Raw genomic sequence first — 26,552 nt, forward strand, 5'->3', positions numbered from 1 at the left:
GTAAGTAACACTTCTGTTTTGTCCGAGTTTAGTAGTAAAAAATTGTTACTCATCCACATTTTTAAGTCAACTATGCAATCCTTTATTCGATGAAACTGCTGGGTTTCATGAGGCATCGAGGAAATATAAAGTTGAGTATCATCAGCATAACAGTGAAAGCTAATTCCGTGTCGCTTTATTATATCTCCTAGAGGTAGCATGTATAATGCGAAGAGCAGGGGTCCCAAGACTGAGCCCTGTGGTACACCGTACTGGACTTGTGATTTGCGGGACACCTCATTGTTTATTGCTACAAATTGAAAACGGTCGGATAAATAAGACTTAAACCATTTCAATGCTATTCCGTTAATGCCGACGTAATTTTCGAGTCTATGTAGAAGTATGCTGTGGTCAATGGTGTCAAATGCAGCACTGAGGTCTAGCAGCACCAATAACGAAATACAGCCACGGTCAGACGCTAAAAGCAGATCATTTGTAACTCTGATCAAAGCAGTCTCTGTACTGTGACATGCTCGAAATCCAGACTGGAATTCATCATTAATGTCATTCCTTTGGAGGAAGGAGCATAATTGAGTTGAAACTACTTTTTCCAGAACTTTAGATATAAAAGGTAAATTCGATATAGGCCTGTAATTCCCTAGTTCTTTAGGGTCGAGTTTGGTTTTTTTTAAAAGAGGCCTTATAACAGCCACCTTAAATGGTTTAGGCACATGTCCTAATGTCAGAGATGAGTTAATAATACTAAGAAGAGGATCTATAATTTCGGGGAGCATTTCTTTCAGTAGTTTTGTAGGTATAGGGTCTAGCATGCATGTTGATGATTTAGATGATTTAATGATTTTAGACAGTTCATCGTGATCTACTGTAGAAAATAATTGCAATTTCTCCTTAGGGTTGCTGTAGTTAGTTTGTTCAGCGGATTTCACTACAGGTTGCATTGTTATAATTTTTTCTCTTATATCTTGGATTTTACTTGTGAAGTAGTTCATAAATTCATCACTGTTATGCTGATAATCAGAATCTGACGTCGATGACGACTTATTTTTTGTTAATTTAGCCACGGTGTTAAATAAGAACCTAGGGTTGTGATGGTTTTCCTCTATTAGTGTTGAAAAGTAGGCGGATCTAGACGTTTTTATTGCATTCCTGTAATTTCGAGTACTATCCTTCCATGCTATACGAAATACCTCTAAATTCGTTTTCTTAAAGTTGCGCTCCATTTTACGGGATGCTTTTTTTAGAGTCTGAGTGTGTTCATTATACCACGGTGTTGGGCTGCTATTTTTAATTTTCTTTAAACGCAGAGGAGCAACTGTGTCTAATATTTCCGAGAAAGTAGAGTTAAAATTTTCAATAGTAGTGTCAAAATCGTCAACGTTATTACTCATGCTGGATATTTTAGACAATTCAGGCAGATTATCGAGAAACGCATCTTTGGTAGTTGAAGTAATCGTTCTACCATATTTGTAACAAGGAGTTTGATTTGCAGCCGTAGGCCATTGAAGCAAACATAATATCAGATAATGATCCGAAATATCTTCACTCTGCTGAACGATTTTAACATCGTCCACATTTATACCATAAGAAAGTATTAAATCTAAAGTATGATTACGAAGGTGAGTGGGTCCTGACACATGTTGACTAACGCCCATGGAGTTAAGAGTGTCTTTGAAAGCCAGTCCCAAGGCATCTGTATCATTGTCTACATGGATATTAAAGTCACCGACGACAAGGACTCTATCTGCGGCCAGTACTAGTTCTGATAAGAACCCACCAAAATCTTTAATAAAATCTGTGTGGTGCCCTGGAGGCCTATATACAATAGCTAGAATAAATTTTAAAAATGTTTTGTCCTTAGTATTAGGTGTCGATACGTGAAGTACCATGACTTCGAAAGAACTGTACTTAAAATTAGACTTCTGAGAGGTAATAAAAGAATTCTTGTAAAGTGCAGCGACACCTCCCCCTCTACCTTTTAGACGAGGCTCGTGTTTATAGTAATAATCATGGGGAACGGATTCATTTAGAGTAATAAAATCATCTGGCTTTAGCCATGTTTCTGTCAAACAAAGCATGTCTATTTTATGATCGGTTATCAAATCGTTAACAAAAAGTGCTTTATTTGAGAGAGATCTAATATTAAGCAATCCGAGTCGTAACAGCTGATTATCTGTATTTTGTTCATGTTTGATTTGTTTAACGTTTATTAAATTACTTTCAAGAGGTTTACGCAATATCTTATGTTTGCTAATCCGGGGGACAGACACAGTCTCTATTTTATGTTGTTTGTAAGAAGGGATTATTACATGTTGTATATTTTGTGTATTCTGTAACGCGAGACGGCAAGCAGACAGTTGGTTAAGCCATTCTGTCTCCTTCCTGACCTGGGCCCTAGGTAGTCAGACTTTAGCATTATTAAGACTGTGTGCCAAATTTCTAGAGAGGAGGGAAACCCCATCCCAGGAGGGATGGAGACCATCTCGTTTCAACAGGTCAGGTCTGCCCTCAAAACTCTTCCAGTTATTTATAAAATCTATATTATTCTGCAGGCACCACTCAGACAACCAGCCATTTAGTGATGATAATCTGCTATAAATCTCATCACCACGGTAAGCAGTAAGGGGGCCAGAGAATATTACAGTGTCTGACATCGTTTTTGCGAGCTCACACACCTCTTTAATATTATCTTTAGTGATCTCCGATTGACGGAGTCTAACATCATTTGTGCCGACATGAATAACAATCTTACTGTATTTACGATTAGCCTTAGCCAGCACATTTAAGTTTGACTTGATGTCAGGCGCTCTGGCTCCCGGTAAACATTTGACTATGGTGGCTGGTGTCTCTATGTTAACGTTCCGGACAATAGAATCACCGATCACTAGGGCACTTTCAGCAGGTTTCTCAGTCGGTGCGTCACTGAGCGGGGCAAACCTGTTCGAGACTTTAATCGGAACGGTTGAGTGATGTTTTGTCCTGCGACTATGCCGTCTCACCGTCACAAAGTTTCCCAGCTGCAGGGGATTTTCAACCGGAACCGAGCTGTGTGCGCTAACATTGCTCGCATATTACTTTATTAAATGTCTGAAATGTCTTTCGGTTCCCGACTCCTTCCTACCTTTTAATGAATCTTATTACAGAAAGTAACCATGTTTTTCTGGTATATGGATTACTAAAGGTTTATATGTATTTTGAAAACAATGATTTTCAAGCCATGGTTGTTTTTTGGTAACCATGGTTTTACTAGAGTAATCTTTTTTTTAACTGCATAAAAACTCATGGTTTATTTGGAAAGGGATAGTATATAGTATAGTACTATAGTAAATTTATGAAAATACTATATTCTATAGTAAACTGATGAAGTATAATTAAGCTTCACTACGAACAAGTAGGGACGTAACAATAGTATCAATATCGTAATGTCGCAATAGCAAAATTGTGGTCAGATGAGGTGGTAGATCTGTGTGGAACGATAGGCCTAACGTAGAGAATGTTCGAAAAACAATAGATGTTAACTTTGTTAAGGTCAATCTGGTGCAATTATTTTATTTTAAGGTCATGTGACCCATCTCATACTATAATTCACACCTCTATGCGACAATTATGATTAGAGGATAATGAAAAACGGATGCATGTTGCCCGTTTTATTTATTGCAATAAATGTTGTACCATGGACTTTCCACCCAGGTATTATCGTACACTGAGATTTTGATATTGTAACATCCATATAAACTAGTCTACTGCACAGTAGTAAATACTACAATATACTACAATACTACAATGTTTTTCAAGCACCTCATATACTTATTCAATCCACAGTATGAAAGATATTTTTATGAATTTATGATTTTAAAATCATGTAGCTACCTATTAAATGTATTCTACCAAAAACATTGCCACAAATTCTCTATGACACAGTTTGTGCACCTGTGTGTATTTGGTATGTGGATATGGATGAAATGTGTGCATGATATGAATGTATCTGAATGGAGGTGTTCATTGCCACATTTTCTTTTCTATTCCTGTTTCAGATTAACTTTGTGCTCTTCATTGGAATAATCATCATTCTGGTGCAGAAGCTGCAGTCTCCAGACATTGGCGGCAATGAGTCCAGCATTTACCTGTGAGTTTGTATGTCTCAGTTTTCATGGCAACAGTTTACCATGAGCAGAATGTGTTGCATCTGATATTTATGTCCCATGAAAGCAACGGATGGCTCGCTTATGTAATGTTAATGTATTGTTTTATATGTTATGTTTGTTTTTTGCCCATTACATACAGAATGGGTTATCCATAACTAAGTGACGGCGACAGTATTCCTCAGTAACATTCATTATGCATCTCTAATCTTATGATCATGGTTTCCTGTAGCTCGGTGGTTAGAGAATGACGCTAGCATTGCTAAAGTCATGGGGTCGATCCCAGGGATTGCACATACTTAGAAACAAATGTATAGCATAATGCAATGTACTGTAAATCGCTTTGGTAAAAAGTTGTATTATGAAAAAGGTCATTTTTTATAGTGTATTGATGACTATTTGAATAACTTGAGATTAACTACAAATAATATGGTTAAACTGTGGTAACTATAGCAAAAACATGGTTTATTTATGATTACCATGGTTTAACAATATTAACACAAAACAACAATATTTTATGCAATAGTTTGAGTCAAAATTTGTGAAAATGTACATTACATTACATACATAATCTGATAGGATTTGGTGAGTGTTGCAAGATATCTTTATAGAAGGTACAATGTTCTGTGTGAAATGTCTGAACGCTCTCTACGTCTGTTCTGAAATCAGAGTTGTGTTACAGCAGATGGGAGATTTGGATTTGGCTACATGAAGATGAAGACTGACATATATTTGTTTTTGCTTGTTTTTAGACAAAAACAACACATCCAATTATACAGATCGCTTTCATTCTGAAACCTTGGATGTCCAAATTGTCAGGAAATGGGAAAACACATTTTTTTAAAATGATTACATACTGTGATGTCTAAGTTGGCAAGCACTTTTGAATACATTTTATGGGTGAGATATTTGTTAAACTCAGTGACAAACATAGATTGTGACTAATAATAATGATTTAAAACAAAGCGATTACAAACAAAAGTCATTGGTGCTGTATATCTAAAGGTTATTGTTTACATGTATTTATTTAGCAGACACTTTCATTCAAAGCGAGTTAGAAATGAGAGAGCATTTAAAGGGATAGTTCACCTAAAAAAAAACATTTATTCACCCTAATGCGATTATTAACCTGTATGACTTTCTCTCCTCTGTAGAACATATAAGATATTTTAAAGGACAATAATAACAACATAAGATCCTGTATGTGCACAAAACCACTGGAACATTTCATGAAATATCTACTTTTGTGTTCCAAATTTACAAACATGGTTTGAACGACATGAGGATAAATAGACTTCTGTCACAGGGTGACAAAAACCAGAACGGGACTAAGATCCTGGTGAATGCAGTTATTCAGGATTTTCCAGTGAACATCCATTCTATGCACTGTGAATCTGTTGCCATGGCAGCGGGGCTGATTGCCTGAGTGACAGCAGGTGTGGGGCAATTACAGAGATCGCTGTGAGAGGGACACACATTCAGATGGGGCTTTAAAAACAGAGAGAAAACAGACTGTGGGGTGGATCTCCTCCCGTGTGATGCTGTGTTTGTCAGCGGGCTGTTCTTTTTATTGAGGCTGGGCTGTGGAGTGGTGAAGATTGAAGCTGTGGAAGAGAAAGGAAGGAGTGAAGGATTTGTCAGCGAAGACTTGAGGAATATCGTCAGCAGTGAGAAAGACGCAAGTGATGAGTATTGGATCCATTGTTTATATACACTAACACTGAAGTGGTGTGGAGAGTTTGGAAAATGTGTGGCACGAGTGAACTATTACACCGAGTGAATTGATGATCTGTCTCCAACTTCTGTCCTCTCCTTGCCGAATGTGATGATCGCTGCACCGTTCTTCTACTTTCCCGGAGTGAAGTCAAGCCCTGATCGAGGACGAGATCCGATCTGGTGGGAGAAAAGACCGGTGGGTGAGTGCTGGCCCGAATTCACGGTGTGCGAGTGGAATTGCAGTGCCTGAAGTGACGATTCACACGGTTTGTGCTGTGAAGTGAAATTGGTGTGTGGAGAAGTAATAGAAGTCTGCCGTGCACTCTCCTCCTACAGTCTTCTACCCGCTGTCTCTAAAGAAGGGTTTTGATAAAGCAAACGCCCAACTTCCTGCTTTGAGAAGACCTGGCCCCGTTAATGCTGAGTGCTTCATATATTATTGAACCGTTGAGACCTTGCTGTACTGTTCCAGTGCTCAGCTGAAGTGGAGCGTTCCGTCCAAAGTGTCCTTCCCGCCTGGTGGTCGCCACACGTCCCTATTGGAAGCCTTTACCCTGTTCAGAAGAAAAGGTATATCAGTTGAAAAGCTTCACATACTGTTGAACTGTTGAGACCTTGCTGTACTGTTCCAGTGCTCAGCTGAAGTGGAGCGTCCCGTCCAAAGCGTCCTTCCCTACTGGTGGTCTCCACACGTCCCTGTTGGAAGCCTTTACCCTGTTCAGAAGAAGAGAGAGGTATATCGGTTGAATTTTACATATACTGTTGGACAGTTAAACCTTGCTGTCTCGTTCTAGTGGCTCGCTTGCCCCCACAACCGAGTACCTCCCTCCGGAGTAACACCAGTGACTCGCTTCGCCTCCGCATCTGCATACTTACCTGGCGGCAAGAAGAAGATTTTAATTAGGACTTATCCAATTCACCAATCTTTTAATTTAATAAATAAACTGTATTATTTTATTCCCTTGTCTCTCTGGTCCTTGACACGTTCCTCGAGGTGGTTTATGGGTTTTTCAGGGGTGGGTGCAGTCTGGCTTGGCCCGCCCCGACCTGTGACATTTCTTTTCTGTTAGTAAATATTGCGATGCGTTTTGTGTGGTCGGAACTTAGGTGGAGGCAGAAAGATCCCCCTGGCCGCATTACTAATGCTAGGTAGCACGTTTTGGTTGCTTGCTTTGTGACAATTGCTAGAAAAATCTGATTCAATTGTAGTAAATGTAGGGTCACTTACTGTCTAGGACCGTGAATGTTTTTGAAAAAGTTAACTTTAACGCAAGGAACCTGGCTGACCTGTACGCGCTTTCCCAATGGATCCGGAGACCAACTGACAGGATTACCTTCAGTTAAGTGGCCTAAGATCTACACCTACCAGACCAAGCATGTATAGTAAAGATAAACTGAGTGTTTAGATCTATAGTGGCAGACGTTAGCAAATGCATTTACTTAAACACAAACCGGACACATAACATGAGCCTTCTCACTGTTCCCTCTCCCTTAATACTAATGCACTTTTGACAACTAAAGATAAAGAGATGACAAACAGTTTCTGTTATGTTTAGCTTCTGGCGATAGTTAACTTCTAGTTGTATAACTTACAAAGTTAGCCAGCATACCATATGCATTCAAAAGTTAACGCTACGTGAAAATCACCTTGTTCCCCAGTTTCTGATTTGGGCGTACTTGAGATATTTTTAGACCCAAATTGTAGTCCACACCTACAAAAGACAGTAATTTTTATTCTTAAGTGAAGTGAAACGAGACAATTTTTGAAGATTGTTTCTGTTCAGTCAGCTCGTTTTTGTGTTTAACTACAGCTGTAGTCAGTGTTTTAGTTTGACAATGGCAGCAGGTACGTGTTAAAATATCAAATTGGAGACTGTATTCTGTCGATTGTGGCACTAAATAACACAACACGATGATTTTGAAACTTCTTATGTAGCCGAATCAGTGATGGTTTGTAATGGCTGCCCCCCAGTTTTCTTGTTTTGCCTCCAGCTAATGCCGTGACGTTCAATGCTAAAGGAGTCTATAATGATGACCAAATGTTTATTTTGGGGTGAACTATCCCTTCAAAGATTCTACGAATCATGTCGATACCCCTAAATGTTTAAATGTCAAACTCCCAGCATCAGAATATGTTGCGTGTTTTTGGAGTCTGTGTATTTATGTGTTTGTTTGTGTGCGAGTGTGTGTGTCGTGTCCTAAAGAGTGTTTGTTGTCTTTGTGGTGTTTAGCAGCTGTGCACAGAAATGCTTCAGTGAGCCGATACAGGCTGCCCAGCATTCGTGCAGGATGTCAGAACTTTCTTCCATCACACTGTAAGTGTGTGCGTCTGTGTGTGTTCGGCTGTGACAATGTGCATTTGTGGCTCGACAAATGTGCATTTCCCTAAATGCCCGCTGAGAAAAGGGGCTGTAAACATTCCCTGACAGTTCTGTCATCTTGTGTGGTGTTGTGTGTAGTTGCTTTAATGTACTTACTGTAAAAAAAAAATTTAAACGCGGTATACGATTCAAGGCGAAGTTTGTTGACGTGTTTAAAGCGCTGTTGTGTATTGTGTGTTGACAGGCGTCTGGCACGTTCCACGCTGCTTCTCATCCCTCTGTTTGGAATCCACTACACAGTGTTTGCCTTCTCACCTGAGGACTTCAGTAAGCGGGAGAGACTGGTCTTTGAGCTGGGCCTGGGCTCTTTTCAGGTACTGAGCATCAATTTGGATCCTTCTTTACTTATTGCAGAATAAACTTGTCAACAATCAATAATAACTTGTCAACTAGTAGTTGCACAGTACTTCAATAATGTGCTTCAAGTATTGAACAAGTAAACTATCTGTATTATCTTTATAAATTAACATGTAGTATACAGTAGTTGCAGGACAAATGAAGAATGTAGTTTTGTAGTTAAAGTATACTTAAAGGGGTCCTATGACACGGCTGAAACCAATATTATCTTTTGTATTAGATGTAACGCAATGTGTTTAACACGATTTGTGACCTTGGACAACAAAACCAGTCTAATCGGTCAAATTTTCGAAATTATGATTTTTACAAAATCTGAAAGCTGAATAGTTACGCTTTAATTGATGTGTGGTTTGTTAGGATATGACAATATCTGGCAGAGATACAATCGTTTAAAACTCAGGAAGCTGAGGGTGCAAAAAAAACAAAATATTTAGAAAATCGCATTTGAAGTTGTTAAAGGACAACTCCGGTGAAAAATGAACCTAGGGGTAATTAACACATCATTACAGAGTAGATCGTTCTCTGGGCTGCGTTTTCATGAAAATCGAAGGTAAATAGTTTTATCTCTAAAAACAGATTAGTTTATAGCGCTAGTATATGGGGCACAGAGTAAGTAAAATTACTCTGTGGATCGACTTGTCAAGACTGTTTTTCAATATGGCGGATGTCTGTATACGCATAATGTACTGTCTTTATAAAGTATCTTCTTAATAAACTGTTTGTACACTTACAAAGTTCTCAATGCTTCGTTTTTTTTGCATCTAGGGACCCTCATTATGCTACCTAGTGGTATTATCCTGCACTTGCTAATTGCACTTCTGGTTAGACCTAAACTACATTTCGTTACACTGTACTTGTATATGTGTAATGACAATAAAGTTGAATCTAATCTAATCTAACTAGCGATTTAATTTTACTTCTTGTTGAAATAGTACACTTATAAGTAAACAACTTGTACATTCATTTTAACATAATACATATAAAAAAAGTATATATAAAATATAATATGAATACAAATATACTTCAAAAAAGTGGTGCTACAGTTTTGCTAGGATTTGAAACGGTGCTTTAGAAGTGTATATGCATTTATTTTCTGGTGTACATTGTAAAAACTATCTCTAAAAAATTGCATGTAAGACATGAGAACACTGGATGTTTACTAATGGATATCACTTGAATTCTCTGCAGGGGTTTGTTGTGGCCGTGCTGTACTGCTTTCTCAATGGAGAGGTAGGAGACTTTGTCTTATTCTGTGTCTGTGGTGATCTGTCAATAATGTTGTATTGTTGTACAAAATGCTACATAATATATAAATTAATGTGTTGAATTTAATTTGAGTACAAAATGTATTTAAAAAGTTTTTACCTACTCCCTGTGTCATTTTTAAGTTTACGAGGCACATTTGAGTCATCATATAATTTCCTGTTTAAATTGCACTTCAAATGCCCTGACTCTGCTTTCATTTCTACTAATTTTACACTTTTCTGAGAAACCTGGAAAATGCTAAAGCAAGTGTCTCTGATTTCTTGATTGATTTTATCTACCGTTAAAGAATAAAATAGACTTAAACACCACATTTCAACCAGGTGTGATGTGAATTCATTTTAATCTGAAATCGTTAATCGTTTGTCCAGAACGAAACGTCAAAAACATCACGATTCGCATCAGACCTGGTTTAAAGACTGCCCGTGCAACCCTTACAGCTGAGTACATTAAAAAATGACCTTTTCAAGTTTCTCCCTAAAGGTGCAGTCGGAGATAAAGAGGAAATGGAGGAGCTGGACGGTGAACAGGTACTTTGCTGTGGACCTGAAACAGCAGCGTCACCCTTCGCTAGCAAGCAGTGGGGTCAACGGAGGGACGCAGCTGTCCATTCTAAGCAAAAGCAGCTCGCAGATCCGCATGTCCAGCCCGCTGGCCGAGACGGTCAACCTGAACCTGCCCACCTGATTGCCTGATTGGCCACTCCCTTTGCCTGTCCGTGCACAAAGCCCCGCCTTTTCACCTGCAGTAGGTCCAGCCAATTATAATTAGAGACGAAATAAATGATAAATGAAACCTCTGGATAGCATTTAATGACCTATATCACTGAAAGGAAGAGGTTGGACATGTTATCTATCACCCGGCACTCTTTTGTTTTATTTGAGATTCATCCAGGAATATATTTATAGTGCCAAAACCATTTTAAACTCATGCGAGCAAAAGTTAGAATTCGGGTTTGAGATTCTCGTAATCTTACGTAAAGATTCAAAGGCTTTCTAATTAATGTTTCCCACAAAAACTATTTAAGCTTAAATGAATGTTAGTTCGACGTTTAATGGTTCTTTCTTTCAGAAAAGCCTCCCGCAGCTGTCATAAATGTCAAACATGAGGTCGCAGCCAACATTTAAGTGAACTTTTCATATCGCATTATGAGCCATGGTTAATGTGAACTGTTGTTGTGAAATCTACGTCCATATATTCCCCTTTTTTTAAATCCATTTCTGTCTGTCAGGTGATAGCACATTGCTTTATGACGTGTAATCGTACGGTTTATATCAGTCGGGTTACATTTCAGTGTTATGTCAAACATAAAGTGCCAAACCAATAGTTTTATCTGTGTTCATCAAACGTACATTGTATAAAAAAAAAAAAAAGATTAAGTGCTTACACCTAGGAGAGGTTGTAAAACATTATTTTTTTACAATCAGCCGAAAGTACAGAGTATGTCAACATTACAGAGACTTATGGGAAATATGTGAAGCCAATGGAAACAAATCAAATAATTTGTCAATTTTGGCATTTTCCTTACTAAAAAAGAATTCTTTATTAATGGAATCTTGCTTTACGGAGCCAAGAAGCTATTCCAGAATCCCCTCTGATCTATTCGAAAGTGCCTGTTGGTCACGAAAATAGCTTTGATGGATCTATTCTAAACATCCAGTTCCGCACAGTATTTTTAGTTGTGAAATCATTCAGTTCAAGTTGTTTTCTTTTAATCTAATAGTAAAAACAATCTATGATTTAATTTATACAGATGAATAGTCTAGAACGTAATTTGTGAGTGTTTGTAAAGCTTTGAGATGCACAATTAAATTATTTATCAGGTACATTATAAATGCATTTTAGGGCTGATATGTTTAACTGTGAGAGAAAAGAGGATTTAGAATGAAATACGCGCGTGTCAAAGCAACAGTTCACCCAAAAATAACACACTTCAGTCATCATTTACCAAATATGTATGACTCTCTCATGTAGAACGCAAAAGATGCTCGCTGCTCTACACAATTAAATTAAATAAAAGAAGCATTTATCTTTACTCATGACACTCCTCAAAAACATATTTTGTGTCCCACACAGTCATTCCGGTTTAAATAAATTATAATTTATTTTTTTGTGTGAACTAGCAGTGGGACAGTTAACCCCCGACCCTTTACACGTACAATCTTTGATGTCAATCTACTAATCCAACCAAATTTGCCGCATTACAACTGACCGACAATCATGATTAGTTGTTACATCAAATTTACTTGTCTGATCATGAGTTTGCATCGATGTGAAGTGAACTTACATGGCAGTCCAGTAAACATTTCTCTGCTGTGATGTTCTATATGCCAGTGATCATTGGATGTACCAGCATTCTCTCTTTACATCAGCACTTTCAGTCAACATCAAGTCTGTACTGTAAACCATGTCATTCTGTGTATGAAGTTGCCAATCTTGAAATGCAATATGTATATGCTTTTGTTGCGGCTCATCGTTGTGAGTATTTTATATGGAGAGGTGAAATAGGTAGTGAAATGTAACAGTGGTGGTCTTTTTGAAATGTCTGTTTTATGTGGAGACTTTCAGATTGTGAAGATGAAGTCATTTCTGAGTCACCAGCATTACCAAACTGGAAATCAACTCGCAACATTGGTTGAGCTCAGTTTTGCTGTGTGGCCACTCCAGCAAACAGTTGCAACTCAGTTTGGGGCCCCTTTTGTGATGCGTGTTGTTGTTTTGTGTTAAAGTAGTTTCTTAAAGCTCTGTGCAAAGACAATTTTAAGGATTCTTTGGGTTGATGAGCCCAAAGATAACAAACGCGGTTACCTCACGGGGCTATCGAAACATTGATCTGTTTGTTTGATCAGCCAACATGGGTTGCGAAACTGGCTCGGCCAATGCCATGCTTTATTGTCTTGGCAAATGGAGTGATTCACTGTCTTGGCAAATGGAGTGATTCACTTTCTTGTCAAATGGAGTGATTCACTGTCTTGGCCAATGGCATGCAATATTGTCTTGGCCAATGATGTGCAACACTGTCTTAGCCAATGGAGTGCAACACTGTCTCGGCCAATGCTGGGCTTCACTGTCTTGGCCAATGGAGTGATCTACTGTCTTAGCCAATGGGGTTCAACACTGTCTTTGCGAATGGTGTGCTTCACTCTCTCACCCAATGGCCTGCAGCACTATCTCCTTAAAAAAGGCGTGTTTCAATGTTTCAGCCAATGGCGTGCTTCACTGACTCAACCAATGGCGTGCTTCACTGTCACAGCCAAAGGCATGCTTCACTGTCATCTGGTGGTGCTAATGACACAGAAATTACCCTCTTTATCTTGTAATATTCCATTGTTTTAATTTGTTTGATCATGTTTGATTACTTTTTTTATTATTATTATTATTAAAGCATCATTGTTTTCTTCATTCACACTGTAAATAAAAATTATATTGAATATGCTTTTAGTAATAGTGAACCTGTCTGTAAACAAGTCCTAACGCCGTACATTACCAGTGTCAAATGTTGCTTGCATTACGTGATCTTAGAGCCTTATGTTTGGATATAGTGACAGGGGGGTGGACCTCTCTCTGTGGCTTTTTCTAGATATATCTGCATGAAAAAGACAAAAAAGACGCATATGCTGCTTTCTGTGTTCTTGACACCAGCTGTCATTCTGAGTATGAGCACTCAGGAGGGTACGACCATTACATTTAATGTGAATGTAACACTTGGCCTGTAACAGCTGTACTGTAAATCCAGCTATGCTGCTCTTTAAACTTGTCTGCTATACTTTCTGCTTTGATGTAGAGATGATATCTTTGTTTGACCTGTCAACATTTTTGTACATGTTTGAATTCCATTCTTGACAAACAATCTTGAATTTGTTAAGTTTTATTTTTGTATTTATGTGTGTTAGAATATTGTTTTTCAACCATGGGGCTGGTGCCCAATTAGGGGTCGTCTCGAGCGAGAGAGAGCGAGAGAGAGTCTTGTTGGGAAAGGCACAGTAAAATTCACTTAGGTCTGTAATATAAAACTATTTATTTTAAATTTATTTTGAAATTACTTTAAATTCAACAGCAAAAAAAAAAATTTATTCTAAAATTTGAAAACCGAAACTCCAGTTCCTTTTCATTGCTTCAAATGCAAATGTTCAGCAAATACACTAGAAAACTGGAGTATGATGCCATGAAACCTGAATTAATTTCATGATGAACACTGATACCTATAATTCACGCTGTGATACATGAAGCTTTTAAATGTGGAATCAAATTAATTAAATTAAATTAAAAAAATATTAATTTAAAATGTTACATGCAGTTTACGGGAAATGAGCATTTGCTGACATCCAAGATACTAAATATAATATTTATATTATTGGCCTGTGGGTGATTACATTAACCGCAAATTGACATTTTTACGTGATTTAAACCTTTAAATCTTACAGACTTCTGAATGAAGTGGCATCAGAAGATTTTGATTATTCTACAATTCAACTCAAGTTTACTTTTATAGCGCTTTTCACAATGTGGAAAAACAAAGAAAAGTAAAACACAGCACAGTGCATGGTAATTCTACTAAATTATATCTAATGAATAAATAGATATAAGCGGTAGAAAATGGAATGGAATGGAATAAATAGATAGACGCAGTCTCCCGGTGAGCAAGCCAACACTGCCTTGCAGTGGCGAGGAACCCAAATGTAAAAAAACTGACAACTCGACTATCTCACCCACCCACAGGCACATGATGTGTAGTGTAAATCAGGCATCTTCCTCAATCAAATCTCTATACTAATCTGTAATACTGTTCTAACTAGCAGATATCCTGGGTGGGCATATACCCCAACCACACATATATAGCCGCAGAACAATTAAGAGGCCATTTTAAAAGTATTTTTTCTGATAATAATGTGTTATAGTAAAATTATCGTTTTTGTTTATTTCTGTGAACTTCTGACAATTTGGAGTAAGCAGTTTAAAACAACGGAAAATATATTTTACATCGCAGGAAAAATACAAGTTAATATTTAGTTTTAAACAACACAAAACAAATGTGTGTACATGTATTAGGAAAAGCAAAAAATAGAGTTTCATGAAGTATAACCCTGATTTCTAAAATGAGCTTATTATCATGCTCTCAGTCCTTCATATTGCTGTTGTCGCTCTTGAGGTTTGATTTTGTAGGAATTCAACAAACACTGCAATATGACTCCAATTCATGCAGGATTTAAATGATTTATGATGTTATAAATATAAAAACGAGCATTCATTGCAGAAGAAGGAATAATCTAAATAAACTAATTGTCGTTGATTATTGCCTTTTACATAATTGTGTGCGTTTCATTTCATTTATGTTTTACGCATTAAAAAAGCGCTTATGTAAACTGGACATGAATAGAATCCTTTAAGGAACGCAGGCTAAGAACATTCCCCATCCCTGGACGATCACTGACTTCTGTTTAATTTAGCAAAAACTCCCGTTTTAATTAATTAATCTGATTACACTGCAGATTGAACTTTACATCTCATCTGCTGTTGTTTATGAGGTCCGTGATTGCTCAGTGCACCTAAACTAAACTCTTTTGCACAATGTTTCGCTATCGCTACCAACTGCAGCATTATTTGTTGTGTTTGAGATGGAGAGAGATATCTGAAGCGGGAGCTTCGGAAAATGGAGCTTTCAGTCATTCCTGAACATTCCTGAAAATCTATATGCAAGCAAATATTAGCGGTTTGTGACTGTGACCACTTGCGTGACGCGTTTTGTGGAATCTGCTTCTCCTTCACAAAATGAGACCGCAAAAACTTCCGTTATAATAAATTAATCTGATATTACTGCACAGTTCATATATAAACTCAAAGCAAGCGTACAGTGCGCATAAAACTCCTTTGCACCGTATTTTGCTTCCAGCTTTAGCATGCTTCTCTGTTACAAGCTAAAGAGTGAAGAGTGACATTGCGTTCAGCCAATGGAAAATACTGAAATTATTGGTGTAATTTTTTATTCTCATTTGTTGGGCAAGACAGGCTTTAAGGTGGGCTCAGCTCACCCCTGCCTATGCCTAGAGCCCTGCTTCCACATCTACTGGAAGCTCTTCCGACACCAGAGCTCTTGAAGTGTTGAACAACCGCATTACACCTGGAATTCATACAGATGTGATGTCGCCATTGATGTGAGCCTGTGTGCCTCCGACCTCATGCATCGAGATTTGAGTAATAGTGATCCGGCTCTTTTTAGTGGTACTCAGATGAGTCTGCCATTTCAATAGTATCCGCTTCAGCTCTGCCTGTACCTGGAGAGAGAGGGAGAACTCATGGTGAGACTTTTTACATAATGAAAATGAAAATGAATAAAGCTAAAGTTATTTTATTATTCACCCAACCTGTATGACTTTCTTTCTTCTGCAGAACACAAAAGAAGATGTTTTAAAGTGGTCATTTGACATGGCTAAAACAAATATTAATCATTTGTTTTAGATGTACTGCAATGTGTTCAAAAACGCTTTATCTTTCACATACCATGCTTGTATGTATCTCCTCTTTGCTCTGCCTCTCTGAAACATGATGATTTTTAACAAAGCTAATCGCTCTGAAAAACAAGATGTGCTATGATTGGCAAGTTAACCAGTGCGTATAGTGATTGTATGCCTCTTATCATATTTGGAACATCAGGTTCCAAGGCAATTACACTGACAGGTACGTCCACCTTACTTGCGTATACAGTTCGCCGGTCATAGTCAAATCATACCACGAACTGACATAGATTTGTGTGGGTGTGGTTACACGAGGCGTTTTAGGCAGGTCTGGGTGAGCATTCACTTTTAGATAATGCATCTTTTGTTCCCAAACTTTAACTTTTGCAACTTTACTTATGTAATACATTACATTAAGTGTGTCTAAATGCAACTTACAGAAGAAAACGTATTCACTCCATTTGACCCCTTTAAGAATGTTCTTATAAGGACTTCTATTGTGTGGACACAAAACCATTGAGACACAAAATATCTTCTTTTGTGGTCCACAGAAGAATCGAATGCAGGTTTTGACTGACATTGTTATATATTTTTATTTTTCTCTTAGAGTATTAAACTTCTTGAAGTAATACATTTCAGCGACTTTAGGAAAAACAAAAATGTAACGATACCTAAAAAAGAAACTTACCTCTCCATTTAGAAAACAGTAAAGCAATGCCACCACAAAACCCTGGAAAAAACAACAACAACTTCAGGAACAACATCAGACTTCAGCAGATCTTATTTGCTCAGACGTGTGGATCTGTACCTGAAATGAGCCGAGACCGAGCTCGATGCAGAAGCGCACTATTTCCCCAGTGTTTTCTGGCAAAAAGGCAAACACAGTGTAGTGCATCCCAAACAGAGGAATGAGGAAGAGGGTGGACTTGGCCAGACGCCTGCCATCATCAAAGAAGACACGTCTCTCATTAAAACTAACAAGCGATTTCAATGATGCCCTCCACATAAATAATCCACAGCACATCCACTTCTTATTTATTAAAAAAAAAAATATCTCCTAGACATCATCACAATATGGACTATCTACAATCATTTTACTTTTCCGTACACCTCATGTGTTTCAATTGTCTCTATATTTTTTTAATAAGCAATTTCAGGAGAAACTAAATTGATACTGAAATGAAACAAAACTGAGAACTCCATCAAATATCCTGAGAACGAGCAACATCCGAGCACTATTTCCTCTGGACGTTTATGACATGTTCAGAATGTTTCATCTGAAATGTCTGAGCGTGTGTGTGAGTTTTTGTTTGTGAATGTCCAGCCTTGTGTCAATGGAAGGTTAAACAGCACCAAATGAAATTAAGAATCAATCTTTAGCTCTTCTGTCTACAATGTGCTTTCAGAAGCTACAGTAACAAGCCTCTGGATATAATGGACTAAATGCAATTTCTATACGTCTAGATAGAACATTACAAAGAGATATTAAGCCATAAGATAATGGACGCTGAGAATAGAAACTCGCCGTTGCGGGAACTGTCAGGCTAGTCGATGGTGGGGTTATTATAATATTATTCATGCATTAAAGATGAACCTGGCAGCTGAAACATATCCTAACTGAGATGAGAAATCCCAGATCTGAAAGTATTATTTCGTTTTAAAATGGACTTTGGCCAGAAAATATAGTTTTCAAGAAAGTCATGGACATTTTGAAATGTGTAAATATGATTAACGATGATAACTTACATAAAGTGGCCCGTGTCACTGCCTCCAACTCCAGGACTCTTCAATTTCTGAACTAATATACGAATCACATTTAGGAAGATGATAAAATTGGCCTGTCAGAAACGAATCACAGCAGAGCAGGTCATATTTCAGGAAATATCTTTCATCAGTCAACATCACTCATGCGATACGATCATGACCTACAAACAGCGATACTGTGATCGGTCCTTTAATGATCCACCAGATATTCATGTTATCTGTGTCATCCCAGCACCTGCAAAAGTGATGAATAACATCTGAACATTACAAATCTACCTGAAACAGCGTTTCAACCTATTTTACCAATCTAATGTGATGCACTAACCGATGAAGAATTCATTCAGAATCAGACTATGTGTATACCTCTATAGAAAATCATACATACCCTCTGTTATCATAAAACTGTCTGGTCAATGCCCACACAACCAATAAAACTGATGGCACGCCTAAATAAAAGAGACAAAAAAAACCTTCTCATTTTCTTAATAAAATGAAAGCCAACTAGACCAAACATCTCAAAAGCCTCCTGAGCAGTAATCGAGTAACCAAGGCATATAGTCATAGGAAAAAAGTTTTTGTACCCACCCCATCCTATGAGGATATACCACCAGAAGTACTTCCTCTGTGATGCAAATGTGAGGGCGAGGAGCGTTTGCAGGTACATCCCCTCCATCAGCAACCAGAAGTAGTTGGTGAGAATGCAGAACTGAAAGAACGCTACAGCGGTTTTACATGCCACCTGTCAACAACAACACACACAAATATTTTTTTTATCTGGAAAATTCCTTTTAAAGGATAGTTCACCCTAAAATAAAAATGTTGTCATCATTTAATCATTTTCATGTCATTAAAACCCGTGTGTGGAACACAAAAGAAGATATTTAGAAAAATGTCTCAATGGTTTTGTGTTCATACAATGGAACTCAATGGGGTCAGATTGTTTTTGGTTACCAACATTGTTCAAAAAATAGCTTTATTTGTGTTCTGCCTTGTGTTCTTACTCTAATCCTCTCTCTCTCTCTCTCATTCTCACCGTGGACATTAGGCAGTGATCCTGGGTTTCGTCTGAGAACAGCACAGCGTCTTTGATAAACACTGCACTGGCCCGTAATATGAAGGAAACAAACAGGTTGATGTGTATGTAGTTTCTGGTACAGTGAAACTTTCTGTAAATGACAGATGTGATCATTGAAATATAACTGATGCATGAATACAGTTCATTTATACAAACTCGCTGAATATTTGTAGATATTTTTGCTTTGTTCTTTTGGTGCTTTTCTTTAACATATAACTTTATTTGAGCTTTACCTGAAGTAGGTAAAGATGATAACAGCTGTTATGAGTGATATAAGTGAGGTTGCATATCCTGCTGTGTACAGCCTCTTCAAAGTTGAGAAGGTTGTCTGAAACAAAAACAAAACGCTGGATATGGTTATTTCATTTCATATCAATTCTATTTTTAATTTTCATTTAATATTACATCAGCATGAATATAGAGTTCAAATACCTGCTAATTAAATATTGCCAAACAGGGTTTAAACTTTTAGACTTTTAGGCTTTTAAGCTATTGACCAATTTCCATTTTAAATCTTTCATACGTTACATGGTCTTCAAGGCTTTGTTCCACAATTTTAATATGGTTACACTTTACACTTTTTAAATATGTACTCAATTTCTGAAAATTGAATATAAAAGCCAAAAGCATCAAACAAGAAACACGGAAATAAAACAGCCCTCCCATGTGGTGATCATGGAAAGTCCATGCACACATTACAGAAACAGGAAGTCATTCATTAATCTGAGAAAGTGGTTGGTTTTCATATTTTAATGTGCATGACTGTAATTTATATCTACCACACTTCCAGACTCTGAATCATCTTCAAACGCACAAGCCTCGTCATATGAAGGATACGGGTCACTCCAGCCATCAGACGTGCAGTTCCTGTATATAAAACCTGTACGATAAACAGCAGACTTCAATTTCAATAAATCTACTGGCACTTAAGCAGAAGAACTATTCTGTTTAACATCGTTCCTCCACATTTATGTACGTTTGAGTGCCAGAAACAGTAAGTCTCCAGTGTGTGTCGATCAGTGCTACATTTGGAGAGCGGTAAGCAATATTTCAGCCTCAGAACATTTCCAAAAATACCTCCAGAAGGATGCTCGGGGGAAACATGATTACTAGAACTGGGACAAATAGCTGCTGTTGGTAGTGTTTTCTGTGCAGGTGTTACACTTTAGCACTTGAGTGAATCTCAGTTTCTTTAGCTATACTGAATTGTTGCTATTGTGGATCACCTCTTTACAATTTTGTGAAACATAAATATGTACAAAACAATGATTTGGTGTTTGTTTTACTGATGTGTTCCTGTAACTCAATTGGTAGAGCATTGCATTCACATTTAAAGTAAAGTAAAGTTCAGGTCATTTGTTCAACCCTAGAAAACACATTGATTAAAATATATATATGAATTGAACACAGACTGAAAGTTACAAATGTCATTTGAGTGACAGTTTAAAAAACAAAATCTGTGTTCCCCATCTATATAACTGTCTTTGTTCTGGTGAACACAGAGAAAGATATTTGGAAGAATGATTGTAACCAAACAGGTCTTGGCCACCATTGTCTACCATATAGCAAAAATTACACTCTTAAAAGTGAAGGTGCGTTCACCACCGTGCCATTAGAAGAACCTTGTCTGAATCCTTCAATGAAGAACCTTTAACATCAGAACAACATTTCTGCTTCACAAACGGTTTTGTGGCCAAAAAAGGTTCTTCAGAATTCAGAAATATTCAGATTATAAAAAGATGAGAAAGAAACAGTTCTTTAAAAAACCATTTGCTGAACAGATCTTTATGGAACCAAAAGTGTTTCTTCTGTGGCATCGCTGTGAAAACCTTTTAAGCACCTTTATTTTTAAGAGTTTACAATGTAAGTCAAAAGTGCAGAGTTAACTACTTTTTTTCAAAATATCTTCTTTTGTGTTTAACAGAGCAAAGAAATGTACAAAGCAACTTTTTCTTTGGTAGCCAGTGGGGTCCAAGAACTGTTTGGTTACAAGCATTTTTCCAAATATCTTTCTCTGTGTTCATCAGACAGAGATCCATATTGCTGTTATGCCATTGACATCTCAAGATGTCTTCATCTAAAAACATGCAGTATTTGTCTAAACATCTTTAAGAAATTATATTTGTTTATTAAAAAGGAAAACACTGTTGTGGTCCCTATAGGCATTTCTTATCAAAAGGAGTATTTAAACCAAAATAAAACCTCAAAGTGAATTATTGCGATATGGTTATGAACACATTCACTTCAGCAGCATCTCCATTAATGATTCTCATATGAACTACATGTAATCCAAATAAACAACAACATGCAATTTCCCAAGAAATGTTATTAATAAGACTAAAAATATATATGTAAATGTATTGATCGTATTTGATTTATTTAAAAAAATATTATTTTTCCTAATAACATTTTTCTTATTTGTTGATGTTTTTGAAAGTAAGTCTGTTATATGTTGATTTTTATTTGTTGATTTACTTTTTATCTTTGTTTTAGTACTTTTCATTATTTTATATTTTAAAATTACCATTATAAATGTGCAATATAAACACAGCATTATAGCGTGTATATTGAAGTGCAATTTCTCTGGCAATCAAACTGTTCTATTTGTGTAACTCAATCAAAGTTGCTGCTACTGAAATAATGCAATATCCGATTTGCACCCCAAGCCTTGAGAAAAATCTCATCTGCTCCTCTCTTGACAATAAACCCGAAGCTGTGTTACACCAATGCAAACGACAAAAGATTTACACCAGCCATAATGAGTCTATTTGACTTGAAAACATATTCCAGTTTTCAAAATTATTATATTGTGTTTTACACAATATAATAAAAGTGTTCCCACTTTTACATTTATAACAGGCGCTTCTCCTAAAGCTACGCCGGGGGAAGGTTTTAGTGTCTGATGCAAATGCAAGTGATGGAGAAAATATAAACCTCTGCACATTTTCTCTTGTTAACACTGAGAGACAGAAAGGAAAGAAAGTTTCGACCTTGATTGTTGGAGAAATGTTGGAAGACTTCTGAGCAGGAAACATTGATGATTTGTCCAGTGTTGGCCGTATTCCAGCACAGTATCCTATCCCAATCCGTTCCACATCCTGCAAACCATCATAACAGGGTCTAAATCAACCTGAAAGCCCTGAGAAATGTATGTGCATATTTTTTCCGTTCCATTAATCTTTCTTTTCCAGATCGATCTTTGAAAGTTTATTTTCAGTGTGTGATTGACACAAACCGATTCAGGTGAGCTATTGATCCATCATTTACATTTACAGCACAGTACTGGTTTCACATTCAGAGCGAGTACAACACCAAAATCTCATTTCAAAACTAAAGATTCCAAAGACACTAATCATGCACTTTAATGATGTTATGTTGTGATCTGGCAGAGACAGAACAGACCCCATCAGAGCGTCTCACTGAACAGCTAGATCACAATCTGTATCTTCACATTATGTTTTATTTCCAAAAATCTGTTGTGGTTTACTTTAACTTTTAATATTTATTTCCAGAGCAAATGGGAACTTTTAAGTCTCCTGCGTCTCAATTTATTCTCTTGCAAAAGAGCCATAAGTCTTTCAGAAGAGATCTCAACAATGTTTCAATCTGAACTCAGATTCGTCAAATTAATATTATTGAAGATATCAATATGAACTCAAACATTTCTTATCAAATTTACCCAAATCCAGATTATTTTATCTCTGAAATCTAGAATCATGTCTCCTTTGTCAGATTTTTTTATTACTCCTAAAATCTGAAACTGAACTGCTGCTTAAGAGATCAAATCTTCAAAAACTTCTGTTCAATAGAATATTTGCATGTATTTGTGTAATGTCATTTCCGTCTGTTAGAAATGTAAGAAATGTGTCATGATCAAACACAACAAACCGTAGGAAAGATTTCAGTAGGCTAAAACATTCAATTCTCTATAGCCTACCACGATAGATGCCATTAACTATTTATAGCAACATTAACTTTTATATAGACCTGCTTGGATTGAGAGCATCATCATACTTTGAGAAAATACCAAATCTAGGTTGGCATTTCAGACTGACACTACGGTTTGTGCAAACGCAAGTCTTTCAAACATTTGTCAGATGACATATAACTTTCTCAGTTTAATGAGGCCTGTATTTTTAGGCACGTCTGTGGTGTAGGATGCTGCATGACACTTCGGGGATTATTTGAAGCTTCACGTTTCTAAAGAACCCGAAAAGTTTGTGTGAGCGTCAACAGCCTAAATACAAACATAAACTATTCCAACTCTCTCAAATACATCCACTCTGATCCTTTTTGAATGATTTATTGACAGAAATTGCAAAATAATGTGCAGATGGTGATGTGAGATGGTGGTCTAGTGGGTTAAACCACTGAAAAACTGGTAAATCAAAGGTTGCTGGTTCGATCCCAGCAGCCACCACCAGTGTGTCCTTGAGCAAGACACTTTACTCCATGTTGCTCCAGGGGGATTGTCCCTGTAATAAGTGCACCATAAGTCGCTTTGGATAAAAGCGTCTGCCAAATGACTTAATTATTATAATTAATTAATTATATAATATACTGTACATAATTGTGTTCAGAGGTGTATAAAGACCTTTACGTTATGTTTTTTTACAAGTTTGTTTATTGTTAAGATGCAAACAAGCTAACATGCTAAACCTCAAAGACATGTGCTGCTGTGACTTTGTTTGTGTCTATATGAATGAACGTTTAACTGGTAGACAGATATATCTTACTCTTGTTTATCTGATTTATCACCTTTTTGTGGAATTATGAGTACATTCTCACATTATGGTGAATTGATTTTTATCTATTTGTGTCTGTAAGAGAACATTTGTTACCATGAACAGAAAGACTGTTGGGTTCGATAAAGGAATCTAATTGTATACCATTTTCATTTGTTGTAAACCACACACACAAACACACCCACCAACATCAACACAAAGCGGATGATGACAAATCTTCAAGGGGGAAAATAATCAGAAGCCCAGTAAAAAAAACTAATTTCAGCCCTATAAAGAAATACAGAGAGATAGGGACATGGATCTATGGTATTCTACAAAACCACGAAAGCAAGTAAAGATTTCTAATAAAGCAATAAACCCCAAGAAGCAGTGGGTTACAGTGCACATTATTACAGCTAAGTGGAGTGCCTAAACCCCCTTAGCTGTTATAAAATGCACTGTAACCCACTTCTTAACGGGGCTTATTGCTTTTATAAAACGGTTATTCCATATGCGTGGCAAGGTAAATAAAATAAGGTAAATAAAGTGATATTTAGGCTATGTAATGCGGTCAGCCATTACAAATCGGGGGATTTTATAATGGTTTAGAACTCTGCTCAACCAATGAGAATCAAGCACCAGAACTGACCGTTATTTAATAATAGTTTTTTGTAACTCAAATTCTAAATTCTAAGCACTTTTTGGATAGCAAAGTAATACTAAAAATGTATATTGCTAATATATTTTTTGGCTCTGTGTTTCTCATGTGTTAAGGTGTAAATCACACTTACAAAATTGTAAATATTCCTGTTTTGTTTTGTGAATGTTTCTTCATTGAACCTGAGAAGTTCATGTTTTTTCTAACAAACAAACGTCAGAGCACATGTTTGCATGATGAACGAGTATGATGTGTTGGGTCACCAGCTGTCCAAATCCTTCAGAAAACAGCTGATTTCATGCTGCAGGTGCACAACACAGTTTCAGCTTCCGTCCTTTCTCCTGTTTTATTCAATGTAAGTAACACGGTTAAGTTTTTCTTACATGATTCACGCATCACTTGTATACTCATTCACAGCATAATCAGCTGAAGTGAATCAGGTCAGGCCGAGCATCAGCTGCTGGTGTCAGATTCAGATCAGCCACAGCCATAGGAGCCGTAGCCAGATTTCTAAAACTTACAGTAGCAGTATTCTTAGCCTTTTATTAATTTGACATATTGTTTCACAAGGTAACTTACAAGTGTTTGATTCAAAGTAACATATAGTTTAGTGCTATGCAAGATATGGAGATTTGAACCTGCATCTTTTCATAACCCACCTTGATATTTATCCAATAAACTCATCATTTGCATCTTTGTTTCTCGGTTCTGCACACCAAGCAAACAGTCCGAGTTCTGACAGTCCGGCATACATAGAAGTGCTTAGTTATTTAAAAACTGTAAACATGCTGTCATCACCTGTTTGTTGGGTCTGGTTGGTCTCTCTGTTCTTGGTCTTAGTGCAGATTTCTTCCTCCTGTATCAGCTGAGTGATAATATCACACTCTGGATGGATAGCCCACACCTTAAACATCAATACATTAAAGTGCACATTAACTTAAGCATCAATAATATAATGTGATCAGATATTACTTAATTTACTTTTGTGCTTTATAATTGATATATTAACCAAACTATCATTTGGGTGACTTAGGTTTAATTTAAAGAATTTAGAGATGTTTTAGTACTAGAGTCATTTCTAGCATTAGCCTACATAACTGTTTGGGACAAATGCGCATTCAATTTCGTCTGGAACGGTGTTCGAATAAACCTTATAATAAAACTGATCAAGACGATATCGACTCAGTTTATTATAATAAAATACTAATGTTGAATTTTATATAGGCCTAACGATCAATGTGCAAAATTGTATATATCGAATAAATTCGATACGCAATTAATATGGTAGAGAATGTAAGACTCACCGCACTCCAAAAAGTCGCAAATAAACAAAGATCCACATCAATCATATTAAACCCAGAAGGAGCAACTATCAGTCCAAAAAGAAGCATACAATTCCCCAGTAACTCCAGAGTGAAACGATCCTTATTGAGACTCGACAGACTGAAGTCAGGCTCAGACTCACTCTATAGGTTGATGCGCATTTGCGCGTCTTCAGGGCACGCAAAGGACGCGGAGCGCGCAGTACGCACGGTCGGACTTACTTTGTAGATGCTCCTTAAAATATGCAACTCAGTCAGAGCTGAATATAAGCTATTCCTTTTTCTGAAATATACCCGATATTTTTAGAGATTTGTGGATTTTATTCGAAATTTTTGGGATCGGATCTTGTTCACATTTTGTTAAGGAAATAAAAAGTGGTTCAGATGATAAAAACGCGCTGAATCCATGCAGACATAGATCAGGGGAGGAGCCGAAATTTGACGCATCGCGCCGCCGTTTCAAATTAGTTTTAAAAGGGGACTGAAGCGATCACAAATTAATTAATCTAATAATTTTTAGGGGGGCTGGGCTGAAGTTTAGGGGGGCTAAAAGTCCCCTAAAAAGGGCCCAGTGACGCCCCTGGTGCAAAGCAAGAATAGATGTCCTAAATGATATAAAAGGTATTTTGGGAATTTGTTTTGTAGACAGCATTTAACATTTATTCATTTGGCAGACCCTTTTATGCAAAGCGACTCACAAC

General features: G+C 37.1%; 2 protein-coding genes across 5 annotated transcripts in view; one reads left to right on the top strand and one right to left on the bottom strand.

Annotated features, from left to right (window-relative positions):
* Positions 1 to 15,635, top strand: part of adcyap1r1a (adenylate cyclase activating polypeptide 1a (pituitary) receptor type I) — a 46,335-nt gene extending 30,700 nt beyond the window's left edge. The window contains exons 11-15 of one of the 4 annotated variants that reach the window (XM_056742878.1): positions 4,032 to 4,123; positions 8,087 to 8,170; positions 8,421 to 8,550; positions 9,782 to 9,823; positions 10,327 to 15,635. In XM_056742878.1, the coding sequence (XP_056598856.1) occupies positions 4,032 to 4,123; positions 8,087 to 8,170; positions 8,421 to 8,550; positions 9,782 to 9,823; positions 10,327 to 10,551 (573 nt within the window). In that variant the 3' untranslated portion in view covers positions 10,552 to 15,635. The remainder of the gene's footprint in view (positions 1 to 4,031; positions 4,124 to 8,086; positions 8,171 to 8,420; positions 8,551 to 9,781; positions 9,824 to 10,326) is intronic. The other 3 variants (XM_056742879.1, XM_056742880.1, XM_056742881.1) reach the window with 3 other exon arrangements.
* A 191-nt stretch (positions 15,636 to 15,826) lies between these two features.
* Positions 15,827 to 25,962, bottom strand: ghrhra (growth hormone releasing hormone receptor a). Its single transcript, XM_056743534.1, has 13 exons — positions 25,834 to 25,962; positions 25,328 to 25,433; positions 22,138 to 22,245; positions 19,927 to 20,027; positions 19,381 to 19,475; positions 19,106 to 19,238; positions 18,658 to 18,811; positions 18,458 to 18,518; positions 18,238 to 18,307; positions 18,055 to 18,146; positions 17,117 to 17,246; positions 16,997 to 17,038; positions 15,827 to 16,128 (listed from the first exon to the last, which is right to left on the bottom strand). Exons 1-13 carry the CDS (start codon positions 25,918 to 25,920, stop codon positions 15,982 to 15,984), a joined length of 1,326 nt encoding a protein of 441 aa, XP_056599512.1. The 5' UTR covers positions 25,921 to 25,962; the 3' UTR covers positions 15,827 to 15,981.
* Positions 25,963 to 26,552: the final 590 nt, after the last annotated feature.

The sequence above is a fragment of the Triplophysa dalaica genome, chromosome 3 (genome assembly GCF_015846415.1).
Source record: "Triplophysa dalaica isolate WHDGS20190420 chromosome 3, ASM1584641v1, whole genome shotgun sequence".
Taxonomy (NCBI): domain Eukaryota; kingdom Metazoa; phylum Chordata; class Actinopteri; order Cypriniformes; family Nemacheilidae; genus Triplophysa; species Triplophysa dalaica.